The 22,927-nt window shown below is 52.2% G+C and overlaps 1 protein-coding gene across 2 annotated transcripts; it reads left to right on the top strand.

Moving 5' to 3' along the window:
* The first annotated feature begins 618 nt into the window (after positions 1-618).
* Positions 619-22,519, top strand: LOC100604207 (beta-glucuronidase). Of its 2 annotated transcripts, XM_030808551.1 has the most exons (13): positions 619-968; positions 2,548-2,733; positions 3,038-3,222; positions 3,407-3,549; positions 6,731-6,918; positions 7,869-8,021; positions 8,236-8,414; positions 8,499-8,645; positions 12,780-12,864; positions 15,285-15,461; positions 18,748-18,883; positions 20,612-20,621; positions 22,139-22,519. In XM_030808551.1, exons 1-13 carry the CDS (start codon positions 759-761, stop codon positions 22,293-22,295), a joined length of 1,956 nt encoding a protein of 651 aa, XP_030664411.1. In that variant the 5' UTR covers positions 619-758; the 3' UTR covers positions 22,296-22,519. The 2 variants fall into 2 exon arrangements, with proteins under 2 accessions (XP_030664411.1, XP_030664413.1); XM_030808553.1 differs by lacking the exons at positions 619-968; positions 3,038-3,222 and having other exon boundaries at positions 2,723-2,733.
* Positions 22,520-22,927: the final 408 nt, after the last annotated feature.

The raw sequence follows: 22,927 nt of genomic DNA on the forward strand, positions 1-22,927 counted from the left end.
GATTATAGGCACGCACCATCACACCCCGCTAATTCTTTTTCTTTTTTTTTTGTATTTTTACAAAATAGGGACGGGGTTTCACTATCTGTTGGCCAGGCTGGTCTCGAACTCCTGGCCTCAAGTGATCTGCCCCCCTCGGGTTCCCAAAGTGCACCTGGCCTCTCTCCCTGCATCTTTATGTGCCTGCAAACCAAGAGGGAGCTCTTGGCCCCTGGGTTAAGGTCAGGGCTCCAGAAGCCCAGGGTCAAGGCTATGGCCGCATCCCAAGGACGTGCATCCCTGCAAGAGGCTGCATCAGACAGGCATGGAAGAGGCTCCCCTGGGGCCTCCTGGAATTCCTGCTGGGAAAAGCAAGTGGAGGTGCTCCTTGAAGAAACCGGGGGATCCCACCGATCTCAGGGGTTCTGTTCTGGTCTGCGGCCCTGGATCGTCCAGCCTGGGTCGGGGTGGGGAGCAGACCTCGCCCTTATTGGCTGGGGCTGAGGGTGAGGGTCCCGTTTCCCCAAAGGCCTAGCCTGGGGTTCCGGCCGCAAGCCCCACTGGGCAGCGCCCGGCCCCGCCCCTCCACGCCTGGCACTCGTCCTGAACCAAGATGGCGCGGATGGCTTCAGGCGCATCACGACACCGGCGCGTCACGCGACCAGCCCTACGGGCACCTCCCGCGCTTTTCATAGCGCCGCAGACGGTGGCCGAGCTGGGGAGCGCGGGAGCGCGGGAGCCGGGGATTGGGGGAGCGGGGGAGCGGGGGACCGGGAAGCATGGCCCGGGGGTCGGCGGTTGCCTGGGCGGCGCTTGGGCCGCTGTTGTGGGGCTGCGCGCTGGGGCTGCAGGGCGGGATGCTGTACCCCCAGGAGAGCCCGTCGCGGGAGCGCAAGGAGCTGGACGGCCTCTGGAGCTTCCGCGCCGACTTCTCCGACAACCGACGCCGGGGTTTCGAGGAGCAGTGGTACCGGCGGCCGCTGCGGGAGGTGCGATCTCGGGGCAGGGCCGGGAGGCGACTGAAAGCCCGGCGGTGGGAGTGGGGGATCCCGGGCCCCCTGCAGGCTCCTTCCTCTGGCGTCTCCGAGCTGGGGGCCCGCAGGAGGTTAAAGGTCAGCGGGCTTCGGGGCGCCGGGTTGGGGGACGTGGGAACGGGAGCACCCTAGAGGGCCGGGGCGGATTAGGCAGGAGGAGAAAAGGCTTCTGCCGAGCCTCTTCCCGAGGTGAAGGCTGAGTCTGTGCAGTGTCCTTCCTTTCAATATTTATTTTTAATTTTAAAAAATTTTTTTGAGACTGGGTTTGCACCTGTCTCCCAGGCTGGAGCGGAGTGGCGCCATCCTAACTTCTGAGCTCAAGCAATTCTCCTGCCCCAGCCTTGCAATTTAGCTGGTGCCACCACGCCTGGCTAATTAAAAAAAAAAAAAAATTATCTGGGCTCGGTGGCTCACACCTGTAATCCCAGCACTTTGGGAGGCGGAGGCAGGCGAATCACCTGAGGCCAGGAGTTTGAGACCAGGCTGGCCAACATAACAGGGTGAAACTTCATCCCTACTAAAAATATAAAAATTAGCCAAGTGTGATGGTTCATGCCTGTAATCCCAGCTACTTGGGAGGCTGAGTCAGGACAATTGCTTGAACCCGGGAGTAGAGGTTGCAGTGAGCTGAGATCAGGATGCCACTGCATTCCAACCTGGGCGACATAGTGAGACTACGTCTCAAAAAAAAAAAAAAAGAAAAGAAAAAAAAACTTTTTTTTTTTTTTTTTTTAAGACATAGGGTCTCACTATTTACCCAGGCTGGTCTTGAACTCCTGGCCTCAATCCATCCTCCCACGTTGACCTCCTAAAGCACTGATTACTGGCATGAGCCACCCACACACTCCTCTGGCCACAGTGGCATGCACTGCACAGAGCTGGGCCCCGGGATTGGGAGGAGGTGACAGTTTAGATGTCCTGAGGTCAGCTCTCCTGAGGCAGGAAGTCCCTTGGTTTTCAAGGTTCGTGTAGAGGACAGGACGTGACATCAGGCCGAGGACGCCACCCCTGTTCCCCTCCTGACTTGGATGTGGTCAGCAGAGAAGTGGAGCTGGGTGAGGTCTGGGCCGCTTTTGCCTGGTCTACGTCCTCTTTTTCTGACTTTGCGGCATTAAGTACAGGAGGGAGAGAGGAGGGGGCTGGGTGCCAGTGTGCACCCCACTCACAGTGTCATAAGCAAAGCTCTCCCCATCCCCCCAACCAGAGTTTCTCCCTGTGACAGGCAGTGGGCCATCTGCCTCTTAGTCACGGGTCTGAACCTTCTTGCCTCTGGCTGGGATGTGGCCCTGGGCTCGCTCCTGTCTCGGGAGATACTGTGCCCCATCCACTCTGAGGAGGAACTTCTGCCCCACTGGCCCAGGTGCACAAACCGCCCTGGCAGTTGACCTGTCATCAGCAAGTGTTCTGTCTGTTCTGCCAAGAGTCCCCGCTATGTGTCAGGGCTTGCGCTAGGCCTGGGGTCACAGCTGTGCAGCACACTGGTCCTGGACCCCTTTGGGGGCCTAGGAGCTGAACCTGGCCCTTCTCTCCACAGTCAGGCCCCACCCTGGACATGCCAGTTCCGTCCAGCTTCAACGACATCAGCCAGGACTGGCGTCTGCGGCATTTTGTCGGTTGGGTGTGGTACGAACGGGAGGTGACCCTGCCGGAGCGATGGACCCAGGACCTGCGCACAAGAGTGGTGCTGAGGATTGGCAGTGCCCACTCCTATGCCATCGTGGTCAGTGCGGCCAGGAGCAGGCAGGGCGGATGGGTGGGCACGGCTGCTGAACAGCATGGGACCCCCAGCTGCCACCCACAGCACGTCTGCTGGGGTGGGATGGTGGGGGGTCCTGCCCTGCCCTGGGGGCTGTGCCCTGTATAGGGGGATAGGTGGCCTGATCTACCCCATTGGGATGTTATTCTTCCCGTCTGGCTGGCAGGCCCCAGAGCCCCATGCTGCAGGTTATGTGAGGCAGTGCCTGATAGCAGGGCCTCTTCTCATGCCCTGACCTGCCAACCCCTCGTATCTTCTGTGTCTGCAGTGGGTGAATGGGGTCAACATGCTAGAGCATGAGGGGGGCTACCTCCCCTTCGAGGCCGACATCAGCAACCTGGTCCAGGTGGGGGCCCTGCCCTCCCGGCTCCGCATCACTATCGCCATCAACAACACACTCACCCCCTCCACCCTGCCACCAGGGACCATCCAATACCTGACTGACACCTCCAAGTGGGTACCATCCTGCCTCCATTGCACGCACCCACCTTCCCGCCCCACCCCGTGGTCTTCCTGCTAGGGACAGGGTGGCCTTTGCAGAGTGGAGGTCCTGGATCTGGGGAGGCCGGGGAGGCCTGTGAGCTGAGGTCGGGGATCCAGGGCAAGGGCCCAGCGAACCACAGTCCTCCCACCCTAGGTATCCCAAGGGTTATTTTGTCCAGAACACATATTTTGACTTTTTCAACTACGCGGGACTGCAGCGGTCTGTGCTTCTGTACACAACACCCACCACCTACATCGATGACATCACCGTCACCACCGACGTGGAGCATGAGAGTGGTGAGGGCTTCTGGTAGGATCCTCCCTCAGTGGGGCCCAGGGTGGCTCTGTTTGTTCCCTATTTGGAAAACTCTCCCAGGAAAAAGGTGCTCCCAGCATCTCTAAACCCTCACAGGTTCCCATCCACCTACGAAGCTAAAATCCAGCCTGTCTGAGCGGACACAGGCTCCCAAAATCACCCGTGTGGTTGACCTGGCTTGGAGAAGAGGGCTCTGGCCTAAGGTCACACAGCTCAGGGTGGCCATCCTGTCCCTTCCCCACGGTGCTGCTCTCACTCCAGCTTCCCTTGCTACCATCATGCTCAAGGAACAGGCAGCTTCTGGGGAGCCGGGCATGGTGGCTTACGCCTGTCATCCAGCACTTTGCAAGGAGGCCCTGGTAGAAGGATCATTTGAGGCCAGTAGTTCAAGAGCAGCCTGGGCAACATAGCAAGGCCATCACCACAAAAAATTAAAAAATTAGCTGGGCATGGTGATGCGTGCCGGTAGTCCCAGCTGCTGAGGCAGGAGAATCACTTGAGCCTGGGAGGTCAAGGGTGCAGTGAGCTATGACTGCGCCACTGCACTCTGGTCTGGGCAACAGACAGAGACCCTGTCTTTTTTTTTTTTCCTTTTTTTTTTTGAGATGGAGTCTCGCTTTGTCACCAGGCTGGAGGGCAGTGGTGTGATCTCGGCTCACTGCAACCTCTGCCTCCTGGGTTCAAGTGATTCTCCTGCCTCGGCCTCCCGAGTAGCCGGGATTACAGGCACCTGCCACCATGCCCGGCTAATTTTTGTATTTTTTTTTTTTAGTAGAGACGGGTTTTCACTATGTTTGCCTGACTGGTCTTGAACTCCTAGCCACAGGTAATCCACCCTCCTCCGCCTGCCAAAATGCAAGGGTTACAGGCGTGAGCCACTGTGCCCACCTGGGGGATACCCTGTTTTGATTTTTTTTTTTTGAGATGGAGTCTCGCTCTGTTGTCCAGGCTGGAGTGCGATGGCGTGATCTTCGCTCACTGCAACCTCCGCCTCCCGGGTTCAAGTGATTCTCCTGCCTCAGCCTCCTGAGCAACTGGGATTACAGGTGTGTGCTACCACGCCCATCTAATTTTTATATTTTTAGTAGAGATGGGGTTTCACCATGCTGGCCAGGCTGCTTCAACTCCTGACTTCGGGATTCACCCGCCTCAGTCTCCCAAAATGCTGGGATTACAGGAATGAGCCACGGTGCCCAGCCTGTATTTAAGAAAAATTTTTGTTTTAAGTTTTTTTCTTTTTTAAAATACATCTTTTTCAGGGCAGGCGCGGTGGCTCATGCCTGTAATCCCAGCACTTTGGGAGGCCAAGACGGGGGGATCATGAAATCAGGAGATCGAGACCATCCTGACTAACACGGTGAAACTCCATCTCTACTAAAAATACAAAAAATTAGCCAGCGTGGTGGCAGGGGCCTGTAGTCCCAGCCACTTGGGAGGCTGAGGCAGGAGAATGGCGTGAACCCGGGAGGCAGAGCTTGCAGTGAGCCGAGATTGTATCACTGCACTCCAGCCTGGGGGACAGAGCGAGACTCCATGTCAAAAATAAAAATAAAAATAAAAAAATAGATATATCGTTTTCTCTTTCTGAGATGAGGCCTTGCACTGTGGCCCAGGCTGGAGTGCAGTGGTGAGATTATTGACAGCTGTCGTGGGGCCGCGGTTCTAAGTTTAAAAGAATTTAGGCTGGGTGTGATGGCTAATGCCTGTCATCCCAGCACTTTGGGAGTCCAAGGTGGGTGGATCGCTTTAGCTGCAAAGTTCGATACCAGCCTGGGCAAAATAGTGAGACCCTGTCTGAGAAAAAATAAATAAAATAAATGAATAAAAAAGAATTTAAAAAAGAATCACACGGCAAAGGCAGTGCACCATAGAGCAATTTATTGCCAAGGAAAAGTATTTTGGAAGTTAAGTTTTGAACAGCCCGGGTGCAGTGGCTCATGCCTGTAATCCCAGCACTTTTGGAGGCCGAGGTGGGTGGATCACTTGAGCTCAGAAGTTCAAACCAGCTTTGCCAACATTAGCTGGGCATTGTGGTGTGAGCCTGCAATCCCAGCTACTCAGGAGGTTGAGATGGGAGAATTGCTTGAACCCGGGAGGTGGAGGTTGCAGTCAGCTGAGATTGCAACACTGCACTCCAGCCTAGGCGACCGAGCGACACCCCATCTCAAAAAAAATGAAGTGCAGAATGCACAGTTTACCCTGAGACAGAGAATTCAGGACAGGCTGCTCGTAAGGATGAGACAGCGCCGATTATTACTGGGGAAACTCCTTTTCTGGGAGTCTTCCATGATGAATTCCTAAGGAGCTGGGAAGAGGTGTTACTGTAAGCATGTTCTGGGCGGTCCTCTGGTTGCACATGCATAGTAGCTGTACATGCTTGTTCACACGTCACGTGTCTCGGCGCCGTGGTTGGCATGTCCGAAGGACACGGTCACTTTCTTGACTACCTACCCTGCCTCAAGATCATAGGTCACTGCAGCCCTGAACTCCTGGCTCAAGCAATCCTCCCACTTCAGCCTCCCGAGTAGCTGGGGCTGCAGGGGCTGCTGGGGCTGCAGGCACGCACCACCACGCCCGGCTGATTGTTTGTATTTTTAGGGAAGACGTGGTTTCCCTATGTTACCCAGGCTGGTCTTGAACTCCTGGTCTCAAGCGATCCTCCCACCTCAGCCTCCCTGTGTTGGGATTACAGGTGTGACCACTGCGCCTGGCCAAAAAAATCTTTTTTTAAATTAAAGCAACAGGTGTGGTGGCTCACACCTGTAATCCCAGCACTTTGGGAGGCCAAGGCAGGTGGATCACCTGAGGTCAGGGGTTCGAGACCAGCCTGGCCAATATGGCAAAACCCCATCTCTACTAAAAATATAAAAATTCGCCGGGCATGGTGGTGCACATCTATAATCCCAGGTACTTGGGAGGCTGAGGCAGGAGAATCACCTGAACCCCGGAGGTGGAGGTTGCAATGAGCCAAGATCATGCCACTGCACTCCAGCCTGGGGGACAGAGTGAGACTCCGTCTCAAAAAAAAAATTAAAAAATTAAATAAAAACAAAAAGCAACAGAAACAAATGGCTGCCTGGCAGTGGTGGCTGCAGGGCACTCCTGTTTGTGTGACTCAGGTCGTGTCCCTCCCTCAGCCCTGGTCTCTCTTGTTTCTTGCAGGGCTGGTGAATTACCAGATCTCTGTCAAGGGCAATAACCTGTTCGAGTTGGAAGTGCGTCTTTTGGATGCAGAAAACAAAGTCGTGGCAAACGGGTCTGTGACCCAGGGCCAACTGAAGGTGCCGGGTGCCAGCCTCTGGTGGCCGTATCTGATGCACGAACGCCCCGCCTATCTGTACTCGTTGGAGGTAATGGTGGTTTGGGACATGCCTAAGGGAGGTCTTTTGCCCCCATCTGGTGACCCCGGCTTCAGCAGGAGCCCAAGGCAGGTGGACGGGCAGGCATGGTCCTCTGAGCTTTCTGATGTTTCTCACCCTTGGTGGGAGGCCCAGTGTTTTTTTTTCTTTTTTTTTTTTGAGATGGTCTTACGCTGTCACCCAGGCTGGAGTGCAATGGCCTGATCACAGCTCACTGCAGCCTGGAACTCTCAGCCTGCAGCAATCCTCCTACCTTGGCCTCCTGAGTAGCTGGGACTACAGGCACATGCCACCATGCCTGTCTAATTAAAGAAAACATTTTGTAGGCTGGGCAGAGTGGCTCATGCCTGTAATCTCAGCATTTTGGGAGGCTGAGGTCAGTGGATCACTTGAGGCCAGGAGTTCGAGACCAGCCTGGCCAACATGGTGAAACCCCATCTCTACTAAAAATATGAAAATTTTCTGGGCACGGTGGTGAACACCTGTAATTCCAGCCACTCGGGAGGCTGAGGCAGGAGAATAGCTTGAACTCAGGAGGCAGAGGCTGTAGTGAGCTGAGATCACAGCACTGCACTCCAGCCTGGGGGACAGAGTGAGACTGTCTCAAAAGAAAGAAATTTTTTTTTTTTTATAGAGATGGGGTCTCAGTCTGTCGCCAGGTTGGTCTTCAACTCCTGGACTCAAGTGATCCTCCTGCCTTAGCCTCCCAAAGTGTGGGAACTCCAGGCATGAGCCACCTTGTCTGGTCAAGGGGAAGGCCCTGTTTTGAAGGGCAGGTCCCCAGGGTCAGCCAGGGAAGGGCAGAGCCTCTGATTGCTGTATCTCTGCTTACAGGCCCAGAGGCGGCTGCTGGGGTGCACGAGGGGCCTTCCTGCCAGAGGGCAGGCCGGATGGGGCTCAGGCTGTCGGGGTGCTCACACCTGGCACTTTGGCTGTCGTAGGTGCGGCTGACTGCACAGACGTCACTGGGGCCTGTGTCTGACTTCTACACGCTCCCTGTGGGGATCCGCACTGTGGCTGTCACCGAGAGCCAGTTCCTCATCAATGGGAAACCTTTCTATTTCCACGGTGTCAACAAGCACGAGGATGCGGACGTGCGTCGGGGCTCCTGGGTCCTTGTGGGGGCTGCTTCTGGTCACCCTCCACTTTCACCTTCCCTGCGTCCTGCAGTTGAGGGCAGCTCAAGGCAATGAGGCAAATGGCTCCAAATGGAGAGGGGGCTCCTGGGGTGGCTCTCCAGGGTCCTGGCTCTCGGAGGAAGTGCAGCTTTAACAGGGACAGGGGTCACTCGGCTCTGCTGTCTCCTAGATCCGAGGGAAGGGCTTTGACTGGCCGCTGCTGGTGAAGGACTTCAACCTGCTTCGCTGGCTTGGTGCCAACGCCTTCCGCACCAGCCACTACCCCTATGCGGAGGAAGTGCTGCAGATGTGTGACCGCCATGGGATTGTGGTCATCGATGAGTGTCCCGGCGTGGGCCTGGCGCTGCCGTGAGTCCCCGCTGTGCACCTGCTCTGCCTGCCCAGCCTGGGGGCCTCACCATGACCCTCTGTCCCTTCCCTCCTGGCCCGCAGGCAGTTCTTCAACAACGTGTCTCTGCATCACCACGTGCAGGTGATGGAGGAAGTGGTGCGTAGGGACAAGAACCACCCCGCCGTCGTGATGTGGTCTGTGGCCAATGAGCCTGCGTCCCACCTAGAATCCGCTGGCTACTACTTGAAGTGAGTTCCCCCTGCCTGCCCTCGGCTAGATTGGGAAGGAGATCCTGGCAGGTGGCTGGCTGGGGTGGGCGTGTGCTGTTCAAGATCAGCCTCATGTTCAGCCCAATGGGAAGGCCGTCCACACCGGGACATTCAGGAGACCAAATATCTACCCACAGAAATTGTGGTGTTCTTTTTTGTTCTTTTTATTATTTTTTATTTTTGAGATAGCGTCTCACTGTGTCGCCCAGGCTGGAGTGCAGTGGCGTGATCTCCCCTCACTACAACCTCTGCCTCCCGGGTTCAAGTGATTCTGCTGCCTCATTCTCCTGAGTAACTAGGATTACAGGCACCCATGAACCACTGTGCTGGGCCTGTTTTTGTTTTTCGAAATGGGATCTCACTCTGGTTGCCCAGGTTGGAGTGCAGCGGTGCAGTTTTGGCTCACTGCAGCCTCGACTTCCCAGGCTCAGGTGATCCTCCTGTCTCAGCCTTCCAAGTAGCTGGGATTCTAGATGTGTGTCATCACGCCCAGCTAATTTTCGCTTTATTTTTTATTTTTTGGGTACGGAGTCTCCCTCTGTTGCCCAGGCTGGAGTGCAGGGGCATGATCTCAGCTCACTGAAACCTCTGCCTCCCAGGTTCAAGTGATTCTCCAGTCTCAGCCTCCCGAGTAGCTGGGATTACAGGCACCCGCCACCATGCCCAGCTAAGTTTTCCTTTTTTTCTTTTTTTGAGATGGAGTCTCACTCTGCGGCCAGGCTGGAGAGTGGCACAATCTCGGCTCACTGCAACCTTCACCTCCCAGGTTCAAGTGATTCTGCTGCCTCAGCCTCCAGAGTAGATGGGATTACAGGCACGCGCCAACATACCCTGCTAATTTTTGTATTTTTAGCAGAGACGGGGTTTCACCATTTTGGCCTGGATGGTCTCGATCTCTTGAACTCGTGATCTGCCTGCCTTGGCCTCCTGAAGTGCTCGGGTTACAGGCGTGAGCTACCACACCTGGCCAACTTTTGCGTTTTTCAGTAGAGATGGGGTTTCACTATCTTGGGCCAGGCTGGTCTTGGACTACTGACCTCAGGAGATCCACTTACCTCGGCCTCCCAGAGTGCTGGGATTACAGGTGTGAGCCACCGTGCCCGGCTAATTAGAGACTGGGTTTCACCATGTGTGCCAGGCTGGCATGGAACTCCTGGCCTCTAGTGATCCTCCTGCCTCACCTTCCCAAAGTGCTGGGATTACAAGTGTGAACTACCACACCTGGCACCCTTTTCTTCCTTACAATCGTGCAGTTGTAACTCAGCGTTCAAAGTTGGATTTTTCACTTTGAGTAGAGGCAGGAGAGGTGGTAGAAATGCTTCTTGACTCATACAGCACACCCCAATTTCATGCAGTGCTTTGGGCTGAGCCAAGTCTGCAGCAGGCAGAAGGCTCTGAGAAGTTGTTGCAGCCTGGGCCAAGGACAATTCAGAGCTGGGGGGCACAGGGGTGTGCTCAGCAGGACTGGGTGGACAGGCCCATTGTTGCAAAGGGGAAAAGTACAGGCTTCCAGGAGCAGGTTCCTGACAGAAAGCCTTCTTTGGGAGGTGGACAGAGGAGATGCCTGTTTTCTCAGGCAGCATTTGGAGGGAGCCACCCAGGCTGGAGAGGTTCAGCCAGGCTGTCACAAGGCTTTGAAGTTTCCCATCTGAGAGCCTGGCTGTGGGAGAGTGTGGGTTTGGAACTTGAGGCCAGGGGGTTCTGTTCCCACCTATGCCAGCCACAGCCTTCGGATGGGCAGAGCAATGATGGGGGAGGGCGTAAAAGAAGAAATGAACTGAGGAAAGAGAAGAGGAAAACAGGCTTCAACAACAGTCTAGGCCGGGTGCAGTGGCTCATGCCTGTAATCCCAGCACTTTGGGAGGCCAAGGTGGGTGGATCACCTGAGGTCAGGAGTTGGAGACCAGCCTGGCCAACAGATATTGAAACCCTGTCTCTACCAAAAATAAAAAAATTAGTGGAACACAGGTGGGCGTCTGTAATCCCAGCTGCTTGGGAGGCTGAGGCAGGAGAATCACTTGAACCCAGGAGGTGGAGGTTGCAGTGAGCCGAGATCGTGTCATTGCACTCCAGCCTGTGCTACAGAGTGAGATTTTGTCTCTCAAAAACAAAAACAAAAACAAACAGTCTGTACTGTGGAGGCCTCAGGCAGGTGCCGGGAGCTCTGAGCACAGACGGGTCCCTCTGTTGGATTTTTCTTCCCTTCTAAGGGCCATTTCTTCTCATTTATTTATTTATTTATTTTTTGAGATGGAGTTTTGCTCTTGTTGCCCAGGCTGGAGTGCAATGGTGCAATCTCGGCTCACCGCAACCTCTGCCTCCCAGGTTCAAGTGATTCTCCCGCCTCAGCCTCCCGAGTAGCTGGGATTACAGGCATCCGCCACCACGCCCAGCTAATTTGTATTTTTAGTAGAGATGGGGTTTCTTCGTGTTGGTCAGGCTGGTCTCGAACTCCCAACCTCAGGTTATCTGCCTGCCTCAGCCTCCCAAATAGCTGGGATCACAGGTGTGTGCGGCCATGTCAGGCTAAGTTTAAATTTTTTTTTTTTTTGGTTCCCCAAGATGGAGTCTTGCTCTGTTGCCCAGGCTGGAGAGCATTGGTGCAATTTTGGCTCACTACAACCTCTACCTCCTGGCTTCAAGCAATTCTTCTGCCTCTGCCTCATGAGTAGCTGGGATTACAGGTGCGTGCCACCATGCCCAGCTAGGTTTTTTTTGTATTTTTTTTGTAGAGAGAGACTTTTACCATGTTGACCAGGCTGGTCTCAAACTCCTGACCACATGATCCACCCGCCTCGGCTTCCCAAAGTGTTGAGATTACAGGCGTGAGCCACCATGCCTGCCCCTAATTTTTAAATTTGTTGTAGAAACAAGGTCTTGCTATGTTGCCCAGGCTGGTCTTGAACTCCTGGTCTCTAGTAAAACTCCCAAAGTGCTGGGATTCTAGGCATGAGCCACCTTGCCCGGCACTTGCACCATTTCTCTGTGCATGCGTCTCCACTCCCACTGCCCAGGACCTGTGGACTTAGATTTGAGTCACTGCTGAGCACCTTGCACCTAGCCCCATGCCTACCTCCCAGCCCGCACTCCCTGTTTGCTTGATGCATTAATAAATATCCCTCCTGAGTCTGCATCCATCCACCTCCTGTGTTCAAGAGCTGTTTCAGGGAGTCAACCTCATTTTTGCCAGTATTCAGCCCAGTGGCCTCATCTCTGTGTACCTGGAAGAGTGGCTGCTCCTCTTGGGGGATAGGATTCGGAGATGGGGGGAGAAAGAGTGATGTTAGAGAGCTCGGTCTAGGACTAGAGGATCATATGCCCTTACGTAAAATACATCTCAAGTTAGGGAAGAAAGCAGCGGCTCTATGCTTTGTTTTTTTTTGTTTTTTTTCCCTTTGTTTTTGTTTGTTTGTTTTGAGACAGGGTCTTGCTCTGTGGGCCAGGCTGGAGTGCAGTGGCACGATCTTGGCTCACTGCAACCTCCCCCTCCCGGGTTCAAGTGATTCTTGTGCCTCAGCCTCCCTGAGTAGCTGGGGTTACAGACGTGCACCACCATGCGTGGCTAATTTTTTTTCTTTTTTTTTTTTTTTTCTGAGACAGTCTTGCTCTGTCACCCAGGCTGGAGTGCAGTGGCGCGATCTTGGCTCACTGCAGGCTCCGCCTTTTGGGTTCACGCCATTCTCCTGCCTCAGCCTCCTGAGTAGCTCAGACTATAGGCGCCGGCCACCACACCCGGCTAATTTTTTGTATTTTTAGTAGAGATGGGGTTTCACCGTGTTAGCCAGGGTGGTATCGATCTCCTGACCTTGTGATCTGCCCGCCTCAGCCTCCCAAAGCACTGGGATTACAGGCGTGAGCCACTGCACCTGGCCGCTAATTTTTGTATTTGTAGTAGAGATGGGGTTTCACCATGTTGGCCAGGCTGATCTTGAACTCCTGACCTCAAGTGATCCACCCTCCTCGGCCTCCCAAAGTGCTGGGATTACAGGTGTGAACCATCATGCCTGGCCCCGTGTCGTGTTCTGGTGGTGGAAGATGGGACAGAGAGGATGGGAGGGTGTCTGAGCCATTCCTGGACTGATGGAACCTGTGTCTTCTGCCTTTTGTGGACAGGACAGTGATCGCTCACACCAAAGCCTTGGACCCCTCCCGGCCTGTGACCTTTGTGAGCAACTCTAACTATGCAGCAGACAAGGGGGTGAGCCTGGGGGTCCCCACCCCACTTCTCCCTGCCTTTGCCTGGGTTTGTCCTGAAGCCTGCTCATGGGGACAGCTGGAAAGAACCATGCGCTGCCAGTCTGGGTTTTATTTCATTTTCTTTTTTACTTAAAAAGATAGAGACAGGGTCTTGCCATGTTGCCCAGGATGGTCTCCAACTCCTGGGCTCAAGCGATCCTCCTGCCTTGGCCTCCCAAAGGGCTGGGGTTACAGGTGTGGGCCACCACACCCCGGCTGCAGCCAGTCTGTTTTCACAGATGGTTTTTGGGTTAATGAGAATTCTCCCCCTGCTTACTCGCCAGGCAGTGTGGCTTTCTCAATCCAAGGAGGCTGGGCATAGGGAGATGGGATTTGTTTGCTCAGTTTGGACTCGGCATTTTTTGCACTTTGATTTAATAGACTTATAAAACATCAAAGGTTTTAGGGAGCTTAGAGTTCATCTGGCCCACACCTGGCTGATGAGAATCTCTAGAGGAAGTTTTTATGAAATGCCAGATCTCTGCATTCTGAGATCTTGATTTAGTAAGTCCAGGGTTGGAACTTGAGTTTTTCTTTTTCTTTTGTAGAGGAAAGGTCTTACTCTATTGACCTGGTTGGAGTGCAGTGGTGCGATCACAGCTCACTGCAGCCTTGAATTCCTGACCCCAAGGCTTCTCCTGCCTCAGCCTCCCAAGTAGCTGGGACTCCAGATTTTCACCACTGTGCCTGGCTAATTTTATATCTTTTAGTAGAGGTGGGATCTCTCTATGTTGCCCAGGCTGGTCTCAAACTCTTCAGCTCAAGGGATCTCCTCCTGCCTTGGCCTCCCAAAGTGCTACAATTACAGGCATGAGCCACAGTGCCTGGCTGACATTAGCATTATTTATTTATTTATTTATTTATTTATTTATTTATTTATATTTATTTATTTAGAGATGGAGTCTTGCTCTGTTGCCCAGGCTTCAGTGAAATGGTGCAATCTCAGCTCACTGCAACCTCCTCCTCCCAGGTTCAAGCAATTCTGCCTCAGCCTCCTGAGTAGCTGGGATTACAGGTGCACGCCACCACACTCAGCTAATTTTTGTATTTTTTAGTAGAGATGGGGTTTTGCCATGTTAGCCAGGCTGGTCTCAAACTGCTGATCTCAGGTGATCTGCCCACTTTGGCCTCCCAACGTGCTGGGATTACAGGCGTCAGCCACCGCACCCGGCCAGCATTTTTACTAGAAAGAAGTGTGTTCAGGACGCATTAGAAACTAGCCAGTTGGACACAGAAGCCCGTGCTGCTCAGCCGTGAGCACCGCTGTGCTGAAGCTTGGGGTGGTCCCACTCGGTCTTCTCTGCCCTGCTCCTAGGACGGACTCTTCCAGGCCCTCTGCAGCCCACAGTGCTGCCTCGTGAAAGCTGCCTCAAGATTCTCTGTGACAGCCGGGCATGGTGGCTTACGCCTATCATCCCAGCACTTTGGGAGGCCGAGGCAGGCAGATTTCTCGAGGTCAGGAGTTCAAGAGCAGCCCAGCCAACTGGTGAAACTTCGTTTCTACCAAAAATACAAAAAATTAGCTGGGCGTGGTGGCGCACGCCTGTAATCCTAGCTACTCGGGAGACTGAGGCATGAGAAGCACCTGATGGTGGGAGGCAGAGGTCGCAGTGAGCTGAGATGGCACCACTAACATTCTAGTCTGGGCGACAGAGCGTGAGATTCTGTCTCCAAAACGAAACAAAAAAAGATTCTCTGTGAGAATGACTGCATCAGCCCTTCGGGTGGGAGCGCTTCTCCAGGGCAAGGTGAGGGGAAGCCCAGTGATGGGAGTGCTGCCTGGAGAGGAGTCATTTCCAGTGGTGGGGGCCCTGGGCTTTGGCTGAAGACTGCACATTGGCAGCTGCTCTGCCTCTCACAGCCCTTCCCAGCTGCGCACGTTGTGAGCATCAGCACGGAGTCACAGGCCTGCCTCCTTTGGGCCACTCTGTGACCATGTTTCCTGCCTATGGAGCAGGGTAATTTCAGGATCTAAATTGGTGCACTTGGATGTTCTCAGCCCCAGGAGGCAGCTGTTCCCGTTCTAGGGTTTTTTTTTTTTTCGGTAGAAATGAGGTCTTGTGATGTTGCCCAGGCTGGTCTCAAACTCCTGGGATCAAGCGATCCTCCCATCTTGGCCTCCCAATGTGCTGGGATTACAGGCATGAGCCACCGTGCCCTGCTAATTTTTTTACTACTATTTTTTGTAGAGCTAGGGTCTTGCTGTGTTGCCCAGGCTGGTCTTGAACCCCTGGCCTTAAGCCATCCTCCTGCCTCAGCCTCCCAGAGTGCTGGGATTACATCCCCTTATTACCTTCTCTGCCAGAAGAGCCTCTGCATTGTGTGAGTGCTGAGTCATGCTGTCTACTGGGTGCTGAACGGGCTCTGCCGCTCTGGTCCTAGGCTTCGTATGTGGATGTGATCTGTTTGAACAGCTACTACTCTTGGTATCATGACTATGGGCACCTGGAGTTGATTCAGCGGCAGCTGGCCACCCAGTTTGAGAACTGGTATAAGAAGTATCAGAAGCCCATTATTCAGAGCGAGTATGGAGCAGAAACGATTGCAGGGTTTCACCAGGTAAGCAGTGTTGAGCTTTCTGCTTGTGTGTTCTCTCAGGGCAGAGATGTCACTCGCCTCCTCCAGCCTGCCCTGCGCCCACTGCACTGCTCCCCTCGCTTTAGCTTTGGGCTCATCTCCCACTGCCCCATCCACGTTTCCTCCCCGCCAGCAGCCAGGCCTCTGCCCCACTCGCCTGGCCCTCAGAGGTGGCCTCCTTACTGGCTTTGTTACCAGACAGCCTCCTATCACGCTTGCCCAAGTAGTCTTTCTAACAAATCCAAATTTGTATTTGTTTTTGGGACTGGATCTCTCTGTCACCCAGGCTGTACGATCACACCTGGCCAACTTTTGCGTTTTTCAGTAGAGGTTTTCAGCCTTAACCTCCTGGGCTCAAGTGATCCTCCCACCTGGGCCTCCTGAGTAGCTGGGACCATAGGCACATGCCAACAGGCCTGGCTAATTTTTTTACTTTTGTAGAGATGGGGTCTTGCCATGCTGCCCAGTCTGGTCTTGACCTCCTGGCCTCAAGTGATCTCCTGCCTCAGCCTCCCAAAGTGCTGGGATTACAGGTGTGAGCCTCTGTGCCAGCCACAGATGAAAATTTCGGGAGTCCTGTCATTGGCTCCCCCAGGCCCACAGGACAAAGCCCTAACCCCTGGTCAGGACACTCAGTGTCCTCTTCTCTGTCCTGGGTTGTCATCCCCTTCTCCCCTTACTCCCGGCCACTGATCTGTTTCCACTGCCCTCGTTTGCTCTCCTGCTCTTGCTTGAGCTGTTTCTTCTGCCTGGAATGCCCATGTTGGCACCATAATCACCAACTAAAAGATCCTTTTTCTTAATTTTTATTTTTTAGAGATAGGGTCTTGCTATGTTGTCCAGGCTGGTCTCGAACTCAATTGATCTTCCTGCCTTGGCCTCCAAAAGTGCTGGAATTACAGGCGTGATCCACTGTGCTAGCCTTTTTTTCTTTTTCTTTTTTTCAGGGTCTTGTTCTGTTGCCCAGGCTGAAGTGCAGTGGTGTCATCATAGCTCACTGCAGACTTGAACTCCTGGGCTGAAATGATTCCCCTGCATCAGCCTCCTGAGTAGCTGGGACGACAGGCATGCACCACCATGTGCAGACTATTTTTAAATTTTTTTGTAAAGATGGAGTCTCACTATCAGGCTGGTCTAGAACTCCTGGCCTTAATGTGATTCTCCTGCCTCGGACTCCCACAGTACTGGGAATCCCGGCATGAGACACCATGCCCAGCCTGTCCTCATTTTTTTAATCCATCTCATTTTTTTGTCCTCCTCACCAAAGATATGTTGGTTTGTCTTGTGAGGTTTTTTTTTCATGTGGATTCCTGAACCCCATCCAGCCCCTCATTCCCACCCCAGCCAGCTGACACTTGTTTGTCACAGCTCCTGGTTGACACAGAGGGAACAGCCACCCACAGTGGACTGCGCTGTTCTGTTTGCACCCTTAAATTTATCGTGCTTACAGAATGCCACTTCTGCAAACTAGTCAAGTCGGGGAAGTGGCTCTTGGTTATGTTCGCTTGTTCATCCTCTTTGAAAAGGTAACCAGCTCTGAATTCTTTTTTTTTTTTTTTTTTTGACACAGTTTCGCTCTTGTCGCCTAGGTTGGAGTGCAGTGGCGTGATCTCGGCTCACTGCAACGTCCACCTCCTTGGTTCAAGCAATTCTCCTGCCTCAGCCTCCCGAGTAGCTGGGATTACAGGCATGCGCCACCATGCCTACCTCATTTTGTATTTTTAGTAGAGATGAGGTTTCACCATGTTGGTCAGGCTGGTCTTGAACTCCTGACCTCAAGTGATCCGCCTGCCTTGGCCTCCCAAAGTGCTGAGATTACAGGCATGAGCCACCGTGCCAAGCCCCAGCTCTGAATTCTTAAGAAACTCTTGAGAGGGTCTAGGTCAGTGCTGATAGAACCTCTGCAGTGCTGGGCATGGTGGCTCACACCTGGAATGCTAGCACTTTGGGAGGCCAAGGTCAGAGGATCTCTTGAGCCCAGGAGTCTGAGACCAGTCTGCACAACATAGACCCCATCTCTACAAAAAATTTAAAATTAGCTGGGCATGGTTATGAGTGCTTGTAGTCCAAGCTACTTGGGAGGCTGAGGTGGGAGGATTGTTTGAGCCCAGTAGGTCGAGGCTGCATTCAGCTATGATTGCACCACTGTACTCCCACCTGGGTGACAGAGTGAGACCTTGTTTCAAAAAATAAAAAAAACCAAACTCTTGCAATGATGGAAATGTTCTATATTTGCACTGTCTGAAATGGTACACACTAGCTACACATGGCTACTGAGGTCTTGATATATGACTAGGATAACTGAATTGATTTAGTTTAATTAAAGAAAATTTTTTTGAGACAGCCTCACTCTGTTGCCCAGGCTGGAGTGCAGTGGCATAATCATAGCTCACTGCTCAACCTCGGGCTCAAGCAATCCTCCCTGCTCAGCCCCCAAGTAGCTTGAACTGCAGGCGTGCGCCACCACGCCTGGCTAATATTTTGACTTTTTGTAGAGACTGGGTCTCACTGTGTTGCCTAGACTAGTCTTGAAATCCTGGGCTTAAGTGATCCTCTTGCCTCGACCTCCAAAAGTGCTGGGATTACAGACCTGAGGTACCATGCCCAGCCTGGTTTGGTTGAGTTTAATTTAATTTATATATATATATTTATATTTATTAGAGAGAGGGTCTCACTGTGTCACCCAAGCTGGAGTGCAGTGGTGTGAACACAGCTCACTGTCGCTTTGATCTCTGGGGCTCAAGCAGTCCTCCAACCTCAGCCTCCCAAGTAACTGGGACCACAGATGTGTGCCACTAGGCTTGGCTAATTTTTGTACTTTTTGTAGAGATGGGGTCTTGCTATGTTGCCCAGGCTGGTCTTGAACACCTGGGCTCAAGCAGTCCTCCCACCTCAGCCTCCCAAATTGCTAGGATGACAGACATGAGCCACTGCACCTGACCGAAAGACATATTTTTAACTGTAGTATAGTTTAGCCTTAAGACTGTACCAGCAGGTAGAGGTGGAAAAGTAATGTGAAACGAATATCAAATTACGTTTATAAATAAAGCAGTTGCTCATTAAGGTTGTTTTTTTTTTAACCTCCTTTTTTATTCTGGATTATATCATTTCCTGGCTGTCTTTACCCCAGCATTAGTGAGTCCTGCAGTCACTATAGCCCCTTGCGAAGACAGATATTTTAGTCACCATCAAGTGGATCTTTATTTTTATCTAACATTTACAATTCTGCCAGTTCTGACTCTTACATTCTCTTTGCCTTGAATCCCAGGATCCACCTCTGATGTTCACTGAAGAGTACCAGAAAAGTCTGCTAGAGCAGTACCATGTGGTTCTGGATCAAAAACGCAGAAAATACGTGGTTGGAGAGCTCATCTGGAATTTTGCTGACTTCATGACTGAACAGTGTAAGTGGCAGTTTGGCTCATGGGATAATGCACCCGTCCTTATTTTTTCAGGTTGCCTTTCCAATTCTGGCCATTTCGATTGTAAGAATATTGGAAACAAAGTGGGGAAGCTGGTTTAATCCATGTAGGTTGCGTTGAGAATTTTCTAGGAAAAGTTAAGTTGTGCTTAGGAAGTAGGAAAGCAGTCAGGTCCCCGCCTCCCAAATATGGACAAAAAGCAAATAGGAGGGTCAGCTATAGTGAATCGGAAAGGGCTGGCTTGCCTTTTCCTTGTCTATTTTATAGCAGAGGAGGAAGGAAAAGCGGGACCTCATCATGGATTTACTTTTGGGATACACTCATTATTCCATAGAAGGGTACAAAGCCTGAGAAGCTTAAGGTGTTTCAGTCTGTTGTATATTACTTGTGAAAAGCCGGCTCATCAAATACAGGTGAGTTTCAACGCGTCTTGAATTTGGCAGCATTTAAAAGTCTTCAGGCCAGGCGTGGTGGCTCATGCCTGTAATCCCAGCACTTTGGGAGGCCAGGGTGGGAGGATCGCTTGAGGCCAGGAGTTCAAGACCAGCCTGTTCAGGATAGCAAGACCCCATCTCTACAAAATATGAACAGATTAGCTAGGTGTGGTGGTGTGTGCCTGTAGTCCTAGCAGCTTGGGAGGCTGAGGCAGGCGGATAACTTGAGCACAGGAGTTGGAGGCTGCAGTGAACTATGATTGCACCACTGCATGAGAGCCTGGACAACAGAGTGAGACTTGTCTTTAAAAAACAAAATTGGTCTTCAAAGAGAATAACATCTGCACTCTCATGTGAGGATGGATGAGGGGCTGCCAAGTTCGCAATGAATATGTCCCATTTCTTCTTAGTTTATGGACTTACCATAAACTGAAGATAGCAGTTTGGTGGGTTGGAGAAGCATATGGTAATGGTGGGAATTATAATACATTACTTATAGGGGAAGACAGGCCTTTGAAAGGTGAAGCTTAAAAGTGAGAATGGAATACAGATGAATGAATGAACGAGGTGAGAAGGAAGAGGTAAAGGGAAAAGGAGAACAGGAAGCTCTCCTCTGCGTGGCACCTGTGATAAATGGTTTCTGGGGACATCCCTGATGGCAGTTTTCTGGAGAGGCGTGAGGCTTTATGTGATAAGAAATGAGCTGCAGGCTGGGCATGGTGGCTCATGCCTGTGATCCCAGCACTTTGGGAGGCCAAGGCAGACAGATCACCTGAGGTCAGGAGTTTGAGACCAGCGTGGCCAACATGGAGAAACCCCATCTCTACTAAAAATACAAAATTAGCCGGGCGTGGTAGCGCATGCCTGTAATGCCAGCCACTTGGGAGACTGAGGCATGAGAATCGGTCGAACCTGGGAGATGGAGGTTGCAATGAGCTAAGATCACACCACTGTACTCCAGCTTGGATGATAGAGTGAGACTTTTTTTTTTTTAGTTTGAGATGGAGTTTTGCTCGTTTCCCAGTCTGGAGTGCAGTGGCGCTATCTCAGCCTACTGCAACCTCTACCTCCCAGGTTCAAGCAATTCTCCTGCCTCAGCCTCCCGATTAACTGGGATTACAGGCATGCGCCACCACACCTGGCTAATTTTGTATTTTTAGTTAAGACAGGGTTTCTTCATGTTGGTCAGGCTGGGCTTGAACTACTGACCTCAGGTGATCCGTGCATCTGGGCCTCCCAAACTGCTGGGATTACAGGCGTGAGCCACCATGGCCAGCTGAGACTCGGTCTTAAAAAGAAAAAAGAAATGAGCTGCATCACGCTGGGCAAGTCACCTAAGCTTTTCATAAGCCTGTCCAGTGGGGATAATGCCACCTCCTTGTGGGTTGTTGTAAGGGCTGCATTTGATGAAGTACTTGGCGGTCCCTGTGTTCACTTGTGGAAGAAACAGTCTTGAACCTTTTGGTGGGAAGGCCTCCTTTCCATTTAACATTTCCATTTAGTGGTGGTCTCACCAGGGACAGAGAATGTCCTGAGAGCCCAGCCCTGACAGGTCGTTGTCAGCTGTGCTCCCCACCAGCCTCAGCTTGGGGCGAATGACCACCGGTGGTGGGTGCTGCCAAACTGGACATCAGCCCCGGAGGACTTTGAACTCCATGAGTAGGTCCCACGCAGGGACCTGAGGCTGGTCAGGACCCTGGCTCCCACTAGGCGCTATCTCTTCAGAAAGGCCCAAGCCTTTTCAAGGGTAACTGTCCCAGATACCCCCAGCCCTCTGCCTACCCAGTTACCAGACAGCTGGGTGCCCAGCATGTAAACCTTAGTTTGCAAGAAATAGATAAACTTTTAGTGCTTTTTTTTTTTTGGAGATGGAGTCTCACTCAGTCGCCCAGGCTGGAGTGCAGTGGCACGATCTCAGCTCGCTGCAACCTCTGCCTCCTGGGTTCAATCGATTCTCCTGCCCCAGCCCTGCCTGTAGCTGGGACCACAGGCACCCACCACCATGCCTGGATAATTTTTGTATTTTTAGTAAAGATGAAGTTTCACCATATTGTCCAAGCAGGTCTTGAACTCCTGACCTTTTGATCCGCCTGCTTTGGCCTCCCAAAGTGCTGGGATTACAGGCATGAGCCAATGCGCCCGGCCAGTTTTTGTATTTTTAAGAGATGGGGTTTCCTCATGTTGGCCAGGCTGATCTTGAACTCCTGACCTCAGGTGATCCACCTGCCTCAGCCTCCCAAAGCACTGGGATTACAGGCATCAGCCACCACACCTGGCCACTGTTTTGGGTTTTTCTCCTAACAGACTAGAAAACTAGAAATTAACACACCAGGGAACCTGGGTGTTTGGGCAGAGCAGTGGTATTTAAATATTTCAACCCATAAATTGTCACTTCAGAGCAAGCATTCGGAGACTATAAGAGGACGTTTGGCTGAGCATGGTGGCTTGTGCTTATAATCCCAGCACTTTAGGGAGGCCGAAGAGGACAGATTGCTTGAGCCCAGTAGTTTGAGACCAGCCTGGACAACATAATGAGACCTTGTCTTTACTAAAAAATTACCAGGCATGGTGGTGCTGGAGAGGCTGAGGCAGGATCGCCTGAGCCCAGGAGGTTGAGGCTGCATTGAGCTATGATTGTTTCTCTGCATTCCAGCCTGAGCATCAGGGAGAAAAAAGAAAAAACAGACATTTGTATTTAGTGCCTACCTTGGATCCAGACTGGTTCTAACTTGACCCATCAGAAGTCATCTGAATCGCTTTGTGTCTTCTTTTTTTTTTTTTTTTTTTTTTTTAGCACCGACAGAGTACTGGGGAATAAAAAGGGGATCTTCACTCGGCAGAGACAACCAAAAAGTGCAGCGTTCCTTTTGCGAGAGAGATACTGGAAGATTGCCAATGAAACCAGGTATCCCCACTCAGTAGCCAAGTCACAATGTTTGGAAAACAGCCCGTTTACTTGAGCAAGACTGACACCACCTGCGTGTCCCTTCCTCCCCGCGTCAGGGCAACTTCCACAGCAGCAGAACAAGTGCCTCCTGGACTGTTCACGACAGACCAGAACGTTTCTGGTCTGGGTTCTGTGGTCATCTGTGCTAGCGGGGAACACTAAAGGTGGAAATAAAAGATTTTCTAGTATGGAAATAAAGAGTTGGCATGAAAGTGGCTACTGAAAAGCATCTGAAATCATTTCTGTGCGTCGCGCTGTTTTCAGAGCCTTAACTATGTGTGGACTTTTGAGAAACTGCTGCTCCAACACCCCCACCACGTTCAGAGCAGCTGGTTCCAGAGGGTGTCTGCAGGAATGGCCCCATGGTCCTAGGGCCACCGTGTTTGTGTAGCAAACCGGGCCAGCCTCGACAGGGAGTGAGTAGAAGACTCTCACAGCTGCTGTTCGACTCCTCAGATGAGCTAAAGTCCCACATGTACCAACAAATTCATAGAAACGCTGTCATTGCTGCAGCACTTAACAACAGGGTCTGTGTGCCAGTTTCCACATAGTTAAGCTGGCAGTGTCTGAATTGGAAGGTTAGAGGTAACTGGTTCTCCCAGAACATTGTTCTGACCTCAGCCATAGGGTCTTGACAGAAATGGA

The sequence above is a fragment of the Nomascus leucogenys genome, unplaced genomic scaffold (genome assembly GCF_006542625.1).
Source record: "Nomascus leucogenys isolate Asia unplaced genomic scaffold, Asia_NLE_v1 Super-Scaffold_3068, whole genome shotgun sequence".
In the NCBI taxonomy this organism is placed as follows: domain Eukaryota; kingdom Metazoa; phylum Chordata; class Mammalia; order Primates; family Hylobatidae; genus Nomascus; species Nomascus leucogenys.